The 16278-nt window shown below is 34.9% G+C and overlaps 1 protein-coding gene across 3 annotated transcripts; it reads left to right on the forward strand.

Annotated features, from left to right (window-relative positions):
* Window positions 1-1799: 1799 nt before the first annotated feature.
* Window positions 1800-14320, forward strand: LOC131151858 (tRNA (cytosine(38)-C(5))-methyltransferase 2). Of its 3 annotated transcripts, none has more exons than XM_058103309.1 (10): window positions 1800-1925; window positions 2043-2153; window positions 5717-5810; window positions 5887-6005; window positions 6092-6214; window positions 6476-6827; window positions 6948-7042; window positions 7884-7949; window positions 8052-8116; window positions 14146-14320. In XM_058103309.1, exons 1-10 carry the CDS (start codon window positions 1854-1856, stop codon window positions 14198-14200), a joined length of 1152 nt encoding a protein of 383 aa, XP_057959292.1. In that variant the 5' UTR covers window positions 1800-1853; the 3' UTR covers window positions 14201-14320. The 3 variants fall into 3 exon arrangements, 2 of the variants coding, with proteins under 2 accessions (XP_057959292.1, XP_057959291.1); XM_058103308.1 differs by lacking the exon at window positions 14146-14320 and adding an exon at window positions 11943-12451; XR_009135776.1 differs by lacking the exon at window positions 14146-14320 and having other exon boundaries at window positions 7875-7949; window positions 8052-8076.
* Window positions 14321-16278: the final 1958 nt, after the last annotated feature.

Consider the following 16278-nt stretch of genomic DNA (forward strand, 5'->3'; position numbering starts at 1 on the left):
AAATTTTTCAATACTTGTCTGGAACAAAACAGTTAGGATTAATATTTGGAAAAAAGGATATGCATTGTGAAATAGGGTTAAAAGGATATGTAGATTCTGACTATGCTGGAAATCTAGATACCAGGAAGTCTTTGTCTCGTATGGTCTTTTCTTTTTTAGATAGTGCTATTAGTTGGAAATTACACATGCAGTCGGTGGTAGCCTTGTCTACCACGGAGGCTGAATATATTGCCATGACTGAAGCCTTTAAGGAGGTTATATGGATAAAAGGACTGTGCCTAGAGTTAGGAATGTATAGTGGAATAGTTATAATTTATTGTGACAATCAAAGCACTATTCATTTGGTTAGGAATCATGTTTATCATGATAGGTCCAAACATATAGATGTTAGACTGCATTTTGTGAGGGATATTATTTCTAGTGGAGAAATAGAAGTAAGGAAAATTCCAAGGGAGGATAATCCTTCGGATATGATGACTAAAGTAGTACCTAAATCCAAATTTGAACATTGTTCAAACTTGGTTAACCTTGGAAGTTTCTAGTGTTTGTTTTGCAGGAATCACCATAGGAGATGCTAAAGAGGTGCAAGGGTCACAAGCTTGCCAAGGTGGAGAATTGTTGGAGTGTCAAGCTTCATTGAAGGAAATCCAGGTCGTACGTTTAGTTGGAGAGATCCAATGGCTGCTGTTTCATTCATTGTTAGCTTGGGGCATGGATGTAATTTCATGTGTAATGAATTGTAAATGAAATGAAAATAGCAGGGGGGCGGGGGATTTGGTTTTGCACTTCAATTTTTTACAGCAGAGCAGAAGGAGGTCTTGCCTTTTCTCTAGCCACTAGAGACACTAGCAAGACCGAGAGAGGGTCTTCTTCTTGCCCATTCAGTGAGACAGCCATGAGAGATTCCTTCCCAGCCGAGAGAGAGCACCTGCAGCTTAGAGAGATCCTTCACCTGCGCGCGAGAAAAGGAGACGGCGGGACGGCATTCGGCCTTAGGGATTTCCAACGGAGGTGCACGCTCAGGTAAAGGGGAGGTAATGCACAGATCTAATTTCTTGGGAGAGTTTCTTTTAGGGAAATCAGGGAGAAAGATAGGGAGAAGCCTAGAGTTCTTCGCAAGTGCGAAGAGGGGCTTTCTTGAGTCATTCTTGGGCTGATTTCCAAAGGAGATTGGCAAGCCAAGAAATGGAAAATTTGTGTATGTATATTTATTTCCACCGGATTTAATATAGTATCTTCGAAGGTGAGTTTCTGCTATGGATGTAGGTCAATTTTTGGGCCGAATCACGTAAATGTGTTCTTGTAGATTGTACTTATGACATGTTTACATTTTGTTGAATTTTGTTGATTGGTTGAATGTTGGTTTGATGAATAAAATATTTTTCTTGTTCAGTCTTAACATACACACACATATTAAAATAAATAGGTTTTCGTTTAGGTGTGATTGTAATTAATGCTTTGATTAAAATCTAAAAATAGAATTAGCAGTCAACTGAATTACACACAACAGTAAGAATTATGTATGTGCTATATTGGGAGAAGGTAACAAATGTAAACTATGCAGCAGTAAGGGAAGTTGATGGAAACTAATCCTCGCTGAATATTATTTTATTTTATTTTTTAATAAAATTTACTTTAACATTAAAAGAAAATATCAAAATGCCTAATTATTTCATTCATAAAATCCTCAACATGCATAATATATTTCCCAAGAATGGTGCACGTGCGGTACCATGTCCCGATGATAGCCCTCTATTTTCAACTGACATAAATACGACGCCGTTTAGATGCTGGTTTCTCAGCTTGTAGTAGTTAAGTAGAAGCCTCGGCGGAAGACCACAGAAGAGCCGACGATGGAGGAGGGTCTAGAGCGCCAAGAGCAGCCATGGAGAGTCCTTGAATTTTACAGTGGCATTGGCGGCATGGTATTCAACCTCTCTCTCTCTCTCTCTCTACCAATCCACTTACACAAGCACGCATCCTGGTATTTATTATTATTTTTATTGTTATTATTAATCGATTTGAACGGGTGTAATTTGCAGAGATACTCGATGATTCGGGCAGGGGTGAACGCAAAAATACTGGAAGCTTTCGACATCAATGACAAAGCAAACGATGTCTATGAACATAATTTCGGCCACCGCCCCTATCAGGTGTTTGCTTGGTTTGTTTCAACTGCGTTGAAAAATCCCTACTTTCTTTTTCAGTGACTCTTATGGGTTCGATTCCTCTACCAATTCTTGTTTATTTCCGAAGTTTATTATTATTATTTCATCTAAAAAATGAAACGTGAGTTTATCCCTTATATTTGCAAATTGTTGGTTGTTCTGAATATTTTGAAATTATGAACAAATTTCAAGTAATTTTTGGAACCTTGAACTATGATTATTTTAGATTGAAAAAGAAGATTTATTAAGCGAGAGGAGAAAATATGACGGTGGATGATGAGGCACTTTCCTGGAAACCAAAAGGGAGGATAAAAAACCCATGAAGAAATAAAAATATTATGGAAGACAGCACTCCAATCCTGCTAGAAATCACCCAAAGATGTCCTTCCAGAGCCCCAAAAGAAATAGCCTAGAAAGAAATTAGGAGCATAACTTTACCCCAAAGCAAAGGTGGAAGAGTGAATCTATTGTGGGGTGAACTTATGGTGGAAGATCATCTCATTTTCCCTAATCACAACATCAAGGACGCCAAAAGCAAGCACACCTCTGCCTGGATGGCGGCTGCGCCTGCCCCCTTGTGCCTCTCTTGGGCTCTTCAAACACAATCTTCAAAATTGTTCCTCTCCCAAACCTTTCAAACTCAATCTTCATAAAATTTGCTGCATTAGAGGGCGCAAACACACCTCACCAAAATAAAAGAGAGAAAAAAAATAACCTAGCAACCTTACTATAACAAGAACAAGAACAACAACTACAGCAAGTTTTAAGTCCTACTGGGTGGGTTAGTTAGATGAATCCTTTTCCACCTATTCAGCCAATCGAAGGCATTGTCCTCCACTATCTTAAGAGCTATCAAGCCCTTTCTTACTACTTCGTTCAAAGTTATTTTAGGTGTACTCCTACCCTTTTAACTATCAGAATCAATAACAAATTCACTCCTCAAAGGTGCGCTGCTTGGCCTACGTTTCAAATACCCAAAACTAGCAACCTTACTATAGTTGGGAGTTACTCCTAGGTGAAGGTTTGCGCATAACACAAATATTTAAACTACTAGACCTGGAAGGTCTCCTAAACTCTCCTCTCTACAACACAGCATTAGTATCAATTTTGTTAAGAATTAAAGTCTGAGTGAAGGCTTTAACTTTTAAAAGGACTTTTGCTTTGCTGTCTAGATAATTTTGTCTACAGAGGAAGTAGGAGAGAGAGGCTTTCAATAAGTGCATCGAGTAAGATTTATAGGGGAAAAAGGCTAGAATCATCCACTGTCCAATCCTCATCTTTTCCCTTAATTGAGAGATCAAAAGAGCAACTAGTACAAGACCTAACTCTAGTTCCATATCAATGAATTTTTTAAAGAAATGAAAATCCCAAGAAATAAAGTCTCTCCCAAAAGACGGAAAGAAGAAACATGGTCATCATGAAGGTATGATAATCTATAAAGCTGAGGAAAAGAAACAGACAAAGGACCCAAATGTCCTACCTGAAATGCACAGAACCAACTCCACGTTTGTAAGAAGTAATGGAAAGTTGGGAAAAAAATAAATAGGAAACCTGAGAAATGAACTTCTAGGCAAGGTTGTTAGAACCGGGATCCTACATAGGATCGGTGGGAGGTTCTGCAGGATCGGATTGTAGGATTGGATCATGGATTGTAAGATTCTACTTATAATATAAAATAAATTAAAAATTTATATATTTGGCATTTTATGACAACTCTCAATAAAACAGTCATGAAAACTTGGTAGTAAGTTTAAGAAATTAAAACAAATTTTAGGAACGTAGTTAGCTTTCTAGCTAGCACCTAGCAGGTTTTTCCTTCAACAAATTTAACCTAATAAAATCTGAATAGTCTGAACTGCAAAGTGCTCTGCAAAGGGTAGACTGTTGCTAGCTTATTTATTTAATAATTATAATTAAAAAAATAATAACAAAAAGAATGAAGAGAAAAATGAAGAAGAAATTGCTGATCTTAATTCAATGAAGTGATGCAAATTTCTCAACTTCTATGGTTTTGTCATCAGACCATAAGAAGAAGGCAAAAAGAGAAAAAGAAAAGAAAGAAAAGCTTTTTGCTGAAGAATTTTTTATCAGTTGCAAAGAAAATAAGAGGAAAAAAGAAAGCTATATGCTCTCTACATTGGGAAAAAAAGATAGGTCTCTACTCACTAGATTGTCAATAATAAGAGAAAATGAAGAGGAAGAAATTATAGAAAACTACAAAGATAATGCATAAATGTAACAAGCCTGCAACTTTAAGCTCTTAGTCTAACTGTGCAACTCCTTATTTCTTGAAGCTCTTTGCAGATCTCAAAGCTCTCAACTGGCCTCTATTGTTGCTGGAAGAAGGAATAATACAAGCCTATTGATAAACGACCTAGGATCTGCATGTCAAAAACTCTAAGCTCTTGGAGAGCTTTCAATTTTGAGTGAAGAGAGCTTTCAAAAGATGCTTGGCTGTTCTTTTGACTTGGGTCAAACAAATCCTAGAACATACTCGTTGTTTTGCCCTAATTTTGATGCATTTGTGCCAACTAGACCAAATTTTGTGTCTATTTCAAAAGTCAAGTGTTTGGGCCAATAAAAATATATACATTGGACCTTTTTCTTTAAAATCCTAAATTGAAAAATACATATTCCATCACCAAGTAGGATCAGTAGGATTGCAATTTGGATCGCGATCCTAAGATCCTAATGATCCAAATAGGATCCTACTGGGATCCTTCTTGATTAAGGTTCTGCTTAAGATCCGGATCAATTTGGCAAGTATGGATCATAGGATGGTAGGATTCCATGATCTAGATCAGGAATTTGATAACCATACCTCCAAGGACGTACATGTGTAGCATAGATAGCCCTTTTGGTATCCTTACTTCTTCAAATGAAGGCCTTGCTTACTCTTCATGACCCTGTGCATTAGTAGTCACCAAGTTATGTTCCAAATGGAACCCCATACCATTTTTCTGCTAAGGTAATATTTTTGGACACCAAATTGCCTAGAATCAAACCTCTCTTTGCTTTAGGTCTATTAACAATCTTCAAGCTTATTATGTATAATTATGACTCTTGAATAAAAATAAAATTTGAAGACTTCCTTTTCCTTTTTCTTTAGAACTCATTTTTTTCTTGCTTTCAAGTTTATCTTGGACTTCCTTTGTAATTTATTTTTGATGTTGTCAAGACATTCCTGGCTTATAAAAGAATATTCATAAAACTCCAGAATTCTGAATTATGTCTGATGTTGAATAATGTATAAATCGCCAATTTTGTTGCTTGGATCCATTGATCCAATCCCAATAACTGGTGTGGTGGAGGTGAATTTCCTAATTTTATAAGCTTTAACAATAAGAATAAATTTTCCTCTGTTTTGTTGATTACCAAATGGAGGGTTGGAGATTTTTTGTGTGATTTGTATAAATTTTTGTTTTTTTGATTTTGAGCTGCTCAAAAACTAGATATTTTCTTTCAAGTCCTTGTATGTGTAAATTTATCTATTAGCTGCTTTCAAAATAAGGATATCATGAAAATCAATATTGTTGTGGGCCGCATAGGGTAACATCCAAAGCCTGAGTGCTGCTGAACTCGACCGCTATAGAGCACATGCATGGCTTCTTTCTCCTCCTTGCCAACCATACACAAGGCAAGGTGGTTTATTACTACTTCTTTCTCTTTTCATGTTTCTTTGCAATAGCTTATGTTATTGATTCTTGAATATCTTCAGGTCTCCAGAAGGATTCTGGTGATGCTCGAGCATCCTCGTTTCTCAAACTTCTTGAACTTATACCGCACAGTTTACGACCTCCACTTATGCTGTTTGTGGAGAATGTTGTTGGATTTGAGGTCATTTCTAAGTTCAACTCAACATGCGAACTATTTTTTGAAATTATTTTTAACTCTTTACTTATTTTCTGCTGATTTTGTTGCAGACATCTGATACGCACAGTCAAATGATCAAAATATTGGCTGAAACTGGCTTTGTCACGCAGGAATTCATTTTGAGCCCATTACAATTTGGTGTGCCATATTCCAGGCCACGTTATTTCTGCCTGGTATTTACTCTCTCTCTCTTCTCCCCCGTCTGTCTGTGTGTGTGCATGTGTTTTTTCTTTTTGGGGTTCTATATGCTTGATGGATCGTGGATAATTCATTCTTGATTATGCTGTGAATAATGTGCAAAGAATGCCTTTGAATCGAATTTCTTTGTAACAAATTTCTAGTTATTGTAAAGGCAGAGAATCTTTCCATTTTTCTGAGGTTACAATTCACAAGAATCTTAAATTATCCATGTGGCTTTGCCTTTTATTTTGCAGGCAAAACGAAAACCTTCATCCTTTCTAAACCCACTGTTAAACAAGCGGCTACTTCGGACACCAAGCCCGTTATTTGGGCATGACGATAGTGCAATAATCAATGAGCATGGTCAGTCGAATGAAAGCTGGGATAAATTGCTCCAAACTTGTGCGCCAATAGAGAGATTTCTTGAATTCAGGAATTCCTGTAACCAACAAGAAGTGGGGTCTGAAGTTTTGTGTGCAATCAATGTCTCTACAGCTGGTTCTGGAGATTTGGAGAAAAATGATGAAGAAAAGGGATCCATTGCTGGTTTGTTAGGCCAGTACTTTGTTCCATTAAGCTTGATAGAAAGGTGGGGAAGTGCCATGGGTATCCTTTTTTTTTTTCCTTGTTAGCTGCTGATAGCATTTTGGGCACTTTTTTGTTTGTTTGTTATTTTGTATAAATAGCTGCACATCTCTTTCCCAAGAAATCCTTGAACAAGTATAGATATTGTCTATCCTGATTCAAAGCGATGTTGTTGCTTTACAAAAAGTTACTATCGTTATGTGAAGGGTACTGGCTCCCTTTTGGCAATGGTCCAGGTAGGTTCTTGTTTAGATATGTGGATAATTTAGATGCCTTAAGATTTTTTATTTATTTTTTATGCAACTGCAAATATCTCTTTCTGATTTTGGTTGATCTTAAATAGAAAATTCATAGATCAGAATCTTGAACTTCTAAACTACTTCTCTGTTTATACACTAAAGTTTGTCTTTAAAAAAAAAACAGTGAAGCATGCTTACATGGGGTCATGTGTTTGGTGTGCTGGGTGGTTTAATTGAGATGGTTAAATGGTTTATATTCTGCTAGTAGTAGCTCAATTGCTTTAGCGGATCCTCCTAGGATCCTCCTAGGCACTTTAAGTACATATTAGACTCATGCTCATTATTGCAAGATTGCTGAAGCATTTGTTGATGTTTAGTCTTATAAATGTGAGCTGGTTGTTAACAAAAATGGACCCATTTCTCTGTGTCATATAATCATCTCTTGAGTAGGCTAGTTGATTTGCGTTGTCTCATTTATTCTACTGGCTCAATATCTGGAGCAGGTTTGAATTGGTTAGATGACCTCGCATAATATTTGGTTAATGTAGGTGTTCATTACAATGCTTTGGCTGTAATTTCCCACACTCATAAGAATTAGAATGTCTACTATCTTGTTCAGCATGTTTCTTAGCAATGGTTTCAAGAGGTTTAAATTGGATATTGCATTGCATAATTTGGTTAATTTTTTTTGTTGCATGCAATGCTATTGCAGAAATTTGCTCTAATATTAAAAATTAAAATCTGTAATTAACTCTTCCAGCATGCTTTGTGAAAGATGTTTCTATTTCTTAACTTTGATTTCTTTTCCCATGCAATTTTCAAAATGGAGCACTTCTAGCCAAAGAAGAACAATGAAGTATCTTCATTGAAGGAGCAGGCCCTTAGATATTTTACACCTAAGGAGGTATGTGGATACCCTTTTTTTTAATATGTAGTCTGTAGTTTTTAATTTCTTATCAGTTAGTTTCAACATAATTTAGCCAAGATGATTTTCTTTGACTAGTAGGTTGCTAATCTGCATTCTTTTCCTGAGGATTTCAACTTCCCACACCATATAAGCTTGAGACAACGGTATGTTTTATTTTCCATCTTTATTTATGTTCATAGTGGGTTTGTTGAGGATAAACATTTTATTACTATTAGATTACCACTTTACCTAAAAGTTTAAGCTGTTAGGTTGTGGGCCAACAATGTATATCAAGCCTTACTGCTTGCTTGCACGTGTGGCCCAATTGCATGTGGAGAGATAAACAAACAATGAATAGCTCCCATACTTGGCAAACATGGGCAAGAAGACTAGAACCCAGGACTTCCAGTTAACCATGACTCTAAAACTGTGTTAAATTACCACTCTACCTAAAACTTTAAGTTGTTAGGCTGTGGGCCAACAATGCATATCATGCCTTAACCGTTACTTTTTAAGATTTTGATCATTACATTCTGGAAACCTGGTTAAGAAAAAATTTGAAATTAGATAGGTTTACCTTGTTGAGGACAGACAGTTTCCCTTCTTCCTTCGTTCATTTCATTTTATTGTTAGATTAGATTATAGAGTTAAAAGAGATGGTTTTGAAGTTTTGTGCATTCTCTCTCTCTCTCTCTCTCTCTCTCTCTCTCTGCATTATTTTTAAATTAGTTGGGATGGGAGTTGGGATGTATGAGAAGCATGGCATTGAGATATATAGCTCATTTTGTTTGGAGCTTAAAAACATTTATTTACAATCGGAATGTTTCAAGCACAATGATAGTGTTAGAATCCCAAATTATTTTGATTCTGCTGCTACTCTATCCACTGGTAACAAGCTTTGGAATTAGGTTTTTGTTCAGATCAACTGCTAGTGTGGTTTAGAACCTATGATTTGTTGGATGCCTTGTGAATGATTGGTGTGTATACTTGTTGACATGACACTCAGGCTTACTTGTTTCCAGCACCTGGTTGGCCTGTTTTAGGCAGGCCCACCATTCCTTGCTGCAAAGATGTCCAGGGAGCAAGTGTATTCAGTTTTTTGTCTGAAGTCTTTTATAGAATTTTCTGTTGTGTCGTACACTTTATGGTTCAGCCAGATGCATGCTCCAAAATCCATTAAAGCTCATTGGACATATATGCTGTATGCAGTAAATATGCATATAGACATGCAAAGCTGTGGACTTTTGCCTACATTGTTTAAAAGCAGTGCCTATGCATCTAGTATTGGGCCAACCCTGTACTAATTGCTCTAGCAGTTACATACTTTGCATTCCAATTATTTAGGGGGCAATTGATTCACGGCATCTTTCAACATTCTTGAGAATGTGATGTTCATCGCATCTCATTCCACGTTTGTTTGGGAGATGAAATCTGACCTGGCAGGAATATTAACAGTGTCATGGGAATGGGGTTTTTGGGACCAAAATGCCCTCACTATTTTGGCTGACTTGAAATCAATGCCCTCATAAATTCATAATATAGTATTACATGATATTATTATATTTAAAATAGTAAATTTTTAATAAAATCAAGGCAATGTTATTATTATTAAATGGTTAAATTTTGGAGACCATATTGCCCCTAATGTTTCAGCTATTTTTATTTTTAAGTGATGAGTATTTTTAATTTATTATTGTTGAAAATTTTAAGGCATGGAATTTAATTAGGTACATATTTTAGCAGGTTTTTGTGTTGAAGATACAATTATTTTTTATGTGGCCATTTTCTTAAGATCCTTGTCAAGATTCCAATGTTGAACCAAACACCAACATTGGGCATCATGCAAATTCCTCGGATTCACACAACATGAACTAAACAAAAAATATCCTCAGGCATCCCATTCTGGGAACGAGATCCCTTGGAATGTTATTCTGTATGAATATTTTTGATGTTGTGAATCAAACCCCTGCCTCCCAGGAGTGATAAAAAAAACTCTGCAACTCACTTCAAGTTTGAAATACTAGCTTCAATCAAATCATTGCTTGGGGCTCTTTGTTGGGTAGAGAATGTTCAGAATTCTACTTGTGAGTTTGTCTCACTTTGGAAAAATAGGGTAAAAGATGGGTGTTTATTTTCATGGTTGGACCCAAGACCCAATAGTTGTGCACTCAGCCCACTCATAGACTCCTCTGGCGCTAACAAGTGGTATCAAAGCAAACTGTTCATAACTTTGGATGAGTGAGATCTTAAAGTTGAGGTGTGAAGTTAATTCTCTTGACGTGCTAACAATTCGAGAACCAAGTGTGTGACTGATGCCATTAAGGATCATTTAATCTTGGTAGATGGATCCAAATAGGGTCAAGACGTGAGAGGTAAGATTGATTCGAAGGCATGTGAAATGCAATCCGAGGCACGTAAGGTGTGGGGTAAGGCCCACTTGAGTAATTGTTAGAGAATTGGGCTTGCTCTCATGAGGGAGATGATTTTTGTTCAAGGTGGAGTAGTTGGAACTCACAGCTAAGGGGGAGATTGTTAAGAATTCTACTTGTGAGTTTGTCCCATATTGAAAAAATAGAATGAAAGATGGGTGCTTTTATACATGGTTGGACTCAAGACCGAATAGATTTAAGCTTTTGGGTCAAGTTTGTGCTCACCTATTTGATTCAAACACATTCAGGGACTCCTCTGGTGCTAACAAAGAATCAAGTGCATATTTTACCAATCTTTTGGTAGCGCCCTAGGGTATGATCCATGATCTTTATTAGTTTAACAAAGTTCGGAAAAAATGAATGAATGATTGATGTGTCAGCTGTTGGCCCTAAAGGGCTCAATTTATATGACATTCTTACGCACATGAATCATATGGTTTAATTCATAGAAGGTAGGTATTTACACACATGGATCACATGTTAATTTATGCAAGGTTGGTATATGTGTGTTGATGTTCGTTTAACTTGAACACGCGCAACGGAAGCACACAATCAATCACGAAATAATCAACAACCACTATTGCAATCACTCAACGATGAAATATACTCAATAAGCAATCAAACAATAATGAGAAGAATAAAAACACAACTAGAACGCACAAGATTTATGTGGTTCGGCAATAGCCTATGCCCACGAGAGCAGCACTTTAGTTTTCACTATGATCAATGTCAAAGCTACAATGTTTGAAGCTTACTTGAAGCTTAATCCTATTTAGGGTCACATAATGATGTTTATATAACAATCTAATGCATATAGAAGTGTTCTAGTATAACTAAACTACATCTGTATCGATCCCCTGGAGCAAAATCCTCTAGATAAGCCTAATCTACAAGCCCTCGATTTGAAAATACGTAATCTGCGCCGACGGAAACCGTCGACGGTTTGGAGCAGAAGAAAACTCTTTGCAACTACTGCCTGAAACCATCAACGGTTAGCTGCACCTTGCTTCTGTCCCTTTGTGCCTTGCGTCACGTAGTTTTCTCCGGTACATCTGATCCGCTCTAGATATGAGCTACGTCCCCAACAATGTGTCACATTGGTAAATTTATATAAGGTAGGTATGTATGCATTTACACAGTTGTATCTTGCTAATAGTCAGCAAATGGCCTTGCCCCTCTGGGCATTTTTTTGGCATTGATTCCCAGCTGGTTAGGGCTCTAATCACAGATCAATTGGTCCCTCCTACCCACTGATCAATTGGTCCCTCCTACCCACTGATCAATCGGCCCCTCCTACCCTTTTTATTCACCAAGGAAAAATCTCGCCCCAACTTGGTTCTTGCTCCTATTTTCCTTTCCTCCCCCTTCCCCTCTCACCTCTACAAATTTTGTTAGTAGGGGAATGCATTACATTGCCTGCTGCTATGAGTGGCAAGTTTGCAGCCGAGTTTGGCATAGAAAGACGTTTGATCTGCTAGATAAGCTGACAAGACAGATCATCTTGAAGCTAGTTTTTGCTTCTTAAGTAAAATGCATGTGACTAATTTGCATTTCTCTGCAGGTATGCATTGCTGGGAAACAGTATTAGTGTATCTGTTGTTGCTCCCTTGCTTCAGTATTTATTTTCAGAGCCATCAAGATCTATTTGATTACGAGACGTCGTCCACAATTGCTGATTTTCCTCGTTAGGCATGCAGACTCATCACCAGTTATCCTCCTGGGGGGAAGATGGACGGGGATAATTAATGACTCCAGACCTTTGAAGTTCTTACATCTGTTCCACAAAATTTTTGGATGGGGGTCATATGATGACAATATTTTTTAAGAAAAAAAAAAGTATAAGAGATGTAGAATTGTTCCAGGCGTGTGGAACAAAATATTCCAATGTAACAGGGTTGCCTGTTGTAGCAGTACATTTACACTATTTTTGATTATTTACTCATTTCAAATAGTACTGAAGAACAGAAGCCTGTGTCAACTAATTGCCATGTAAGGCAGAATATTCACCAGTGGGCATTGGGTACCCTAGGGTTGTTTTGTTAAATACAACATTCTTCTGTATTTCTGCAAGATGATTTCTGCTCTGAAGGCTATGTTGGTTTGTCTTTTTTCTCGATTTTCCTTTGAAGTCTATTAGAAAAGATCCTCCGGAATTTGATTGTGGGGATTTGAACTGGGGTTACCATCTGCAGATTTTTGTGAGGAATGTCCAATAAATGTTGGTATGCTCCTCATTGTACTTATGTACCCCCACTAGTTTGTTTAATCTTTGTCAAATCACACTTGGGAATTAGTGGAATTGCCTTAGAATTTATAGGATATAAGTGGATATTCAATATATATATATATAAATCTGATTGGTCAATTGATAAATTTAAAGCTTGTTTAGTTGCTAATGGTCACTGACAAAAGACAAATGTGGTTTATTTTGATATATTTGCACTAGTGGCTAAGTTAATTTAATTTAAGTTTCAGTTGTTTTGGCTTTGATTTAAACGTTTAATTTGTCAAATAGGTGTAAAAATTGCTTTTTTGAATGGTGACTTTAATGGATAAATATGTCACAAGCTATGTTTGTAAATTGATAAATTCTCTTTATAGTGTAAAATAAGCATTTAAGCAGTGATATGAAGATTTTGACAAAGTATCGGAGTGATGGTTTTTAACTCTATTTGAGAGGTACTATGGATCGTTGTTTCATGTATAGTGAACTTATGACTCAAAATTCACTAGTTATGTAATTATCCTTGAAGAAGGTGTTGTGTCTTGGAAAGCATCCAATTAAGTTGTTATAGCTTGATCCTCCAAGGCTGTGAGAACTCTTAGTAGATATCTTTTTATGGATGAAACCAATTCCATTTGTGACTATGGATTTTGATTGCCAAGCTACGATAGCTTATGCAAAGAATAAAATTTATAATGGGAAAAATAGATACACACACCTAAGACATGATGTTGTGAAATAATTGCCAAGTAGAGTATAATATCTCTAGGTTATGTGATATATCATAGATGAATTTAGCTAATCTTCTAACTAAACCACTAGGTGGAAAGTTAGCGCGTGACTTATTGAGGGGAATGAGACTTACGCCTATAATCAAAGGTCAATGATGATGGTAATCCAACATAGGGGATCTTGTGAAGTAGGTTTATATGGATAATAACAACTCAACGGTTGACTTAATATGCACTATCATTAAATTATAAATGTCTATTCCTATGGTGAAAATAGTGTAAGACTATTATAATGTGTGAGGTTGAGCTTTCACAGTAGGCGGTTACTTTTTTGTAGTGTGCACTTGATGGTTTCACCTATATGAGTGTAGAGTGGGATTGCTCTTATATCATCTTAGGGAATATTGCTAGACTAATCATGAAATCTAGGCAAAGGTGCATGGCCTATTCATGCCAATCCACACTGAATAGTTAAGCTTAAGATTATAATGCAAATGATAAGCTTGTTAGACTTACAATAGAATTTATGATTCATAGAAGCTTAATCTCACTCCATTGTTCCTTGAGATGCTTACATCTCATTCTTGACCCAAAGACGCAATATATAATACATTGCATTTTGATTGGTTAACCTAGTGTAAATGATCTATTTTGATTAAACATTTTAAGTGTTATTACTTTATTAGTCTAATTGAGTTGGCTCAAGTGATAAGGACGACTTGTAATTATACTGGATTTGGTGACACAAAATATATATATATATATATATATATATATTATTGACATAGCAACGCTTGGCGAATACGCAGGTCTTTGAAAAAGTTGTGCATGCATGGTCAATCGTCAACTACTAAAATAACCTAGCCATCACCATCACCATCACCATCTCCATCTCCATCTTCTTACGCATGAGGTCTTCTTCTGCAGACACGCTTTCCAGGCAGCATGACATTTCCTTCATTGACACCCTACCCACTTACGCAGGTAATCATTAGCTTAGAAAGTGATTTGATCATTCTTATTATTATTTTTTCAAACCTCCAAGCAATATAGCACGGCAAATTTTACTATCCAAACCAAAATTTGCATAGTAAAAAATCAGCATGCTGCTATTATATCTGGAGCACGATGAAATTTCAACACCAAAAAAAAAAAAAAAAAAAAACCACTAGTTGGTCAAAAAATTGTATACCGATCTCATTCAATCAACGTGATTCAATGAAAATGGATACCGCCCTAGTTTCTCAATCAACGTTTTATCGAATTAGAAGAAATGATTTCGCATAAAACCTAAACATCAAATACTCATAGCAGATTAAATACTTGATTTGTTTAACTAAGGCATGCAAATAGTTAAATAATTTTGTAAATATTAAAATTTCATTAACTATCAAAAAAATAGAAAAAAAACAATAACACTCCTTTAAAATGCACACAAATTTGAATGGCTGATAGATTTAAAACCAAAATTTGTAAATTTCATTTCCCCAAAACACCCTTACCAAGAAAAAAAAAAGAGTTTAAGAAAGGAATTATAAGTGTAATAGTCGTATAAAGCATATGGATTATATGACTTAGAAAGATATAAGAATTGAAATGTGAAAGGAGGATAATTTTATGCATTGAAATAATTATTCAATTTATAATATTTACATATTTAATTTTTTAATTGTCACATTTCTAAAAATATATTTAAATAGCGAATAATCAATCAAGACATCAGTACATAAATATATAGATAATCAAAATATAGCTAAAAATTTTATAAAATCCAAAAGATTTGATATTTTAGGCTTTAAGAATTTAATTTTTAAGTTGCCACATTAAATTTTATTGTTATATTAAGCTTAAGGAGTCCAAAGTCAACTTAAATGTAACTATTTTTAAAATTTTTTTAATCAACACATTTAAATAGTGGGAAAATACACTAAAAAATCAAAATTTAACTTAAAAAATTTTAAAATTCAAAATTTGAGAATTTAAGATTGATGGTTGGAGCTGCTAGGGCAAAGTTAGTGTAAATAAGTTGGACGTGAATAAGTTGAAATTTAATTTTTAAAATATTAATGAGTCAAGATAAAAAAAAATCAATCACTTTATATGAAATTAAATATTTTCAACTTTAGTTCAAGTGAAAATTGTATAGCACATAAATATTTTTAGCATTAATTATAATAGAGGTATTCCTTAGAATAAAATGTAATATATTGAAAAATTAGGAATGAAGGTAATAAATATTTCTTGTATATTTTTTAATATTTCATTCTACATATTATAAAAAGAGGAATGGACAGTCTCACTGTGAAATATGAGAATAGTTATTCCTTTTTTTATTTCTTGTCGCAAACTCATAAAAAATTTCACATTATTATTTACTTTATGATATCAATTTAATTTTTTAGTAGCTAATTTATTTTTAAAAATAGACATTTTGTGAACCTAATATAAGGTAAATTTGTTCGGAGAAGCCATCAATTTGGACTCAATTTTTGTTGACTAATTTGATATTTTTATTTTCTTTTTTTACTTTTTATATCGAAAAATGAAAAAGTGAAGTCATATGAACTTTTTTTTGCTCTTAATGTTATCCAAATTTTGATCAGAGAAATTAAATTAGCCAAATAATGGAAATGCATTGAAAATTTATTCATGACTAAATCTTTTTTTTTCTACTAAGTTGGATATAAATTATATAAAATTTTAAAATGGTTAATTCTACTTATAAAAAATTTTACACTATTTATAAGATAATAACTAAAAATAGTTTGGTCTAAAAATTATTTATTCCTTAATATTGTGTAAAGAAAATATAATTATAGACTAGTTATTGCATGCAAAATTATGAGTGTCCATTACATATTTAATTTTTTTAATTTTTATTTTTAGGGGATAATGTAGATTTGAGAAGATAATGAAAAATTATTAAATTTTTTTAAAATTTT

This window comes from Malania oleifera, chromosome 3 (genome assembly GCF_029873635.1).
Source record: "Malania oleifera isolate guangnan ecotype guangnan chromosome 3, ASM2987363v1, whole genome shotgun sequence".
Lineage (NCBI taxonomy): Eukaryota > Viridiplantae > Streptophyta > Magnoliopsida > Santalales > Ximeniaceae > Malania > Malania oleifera.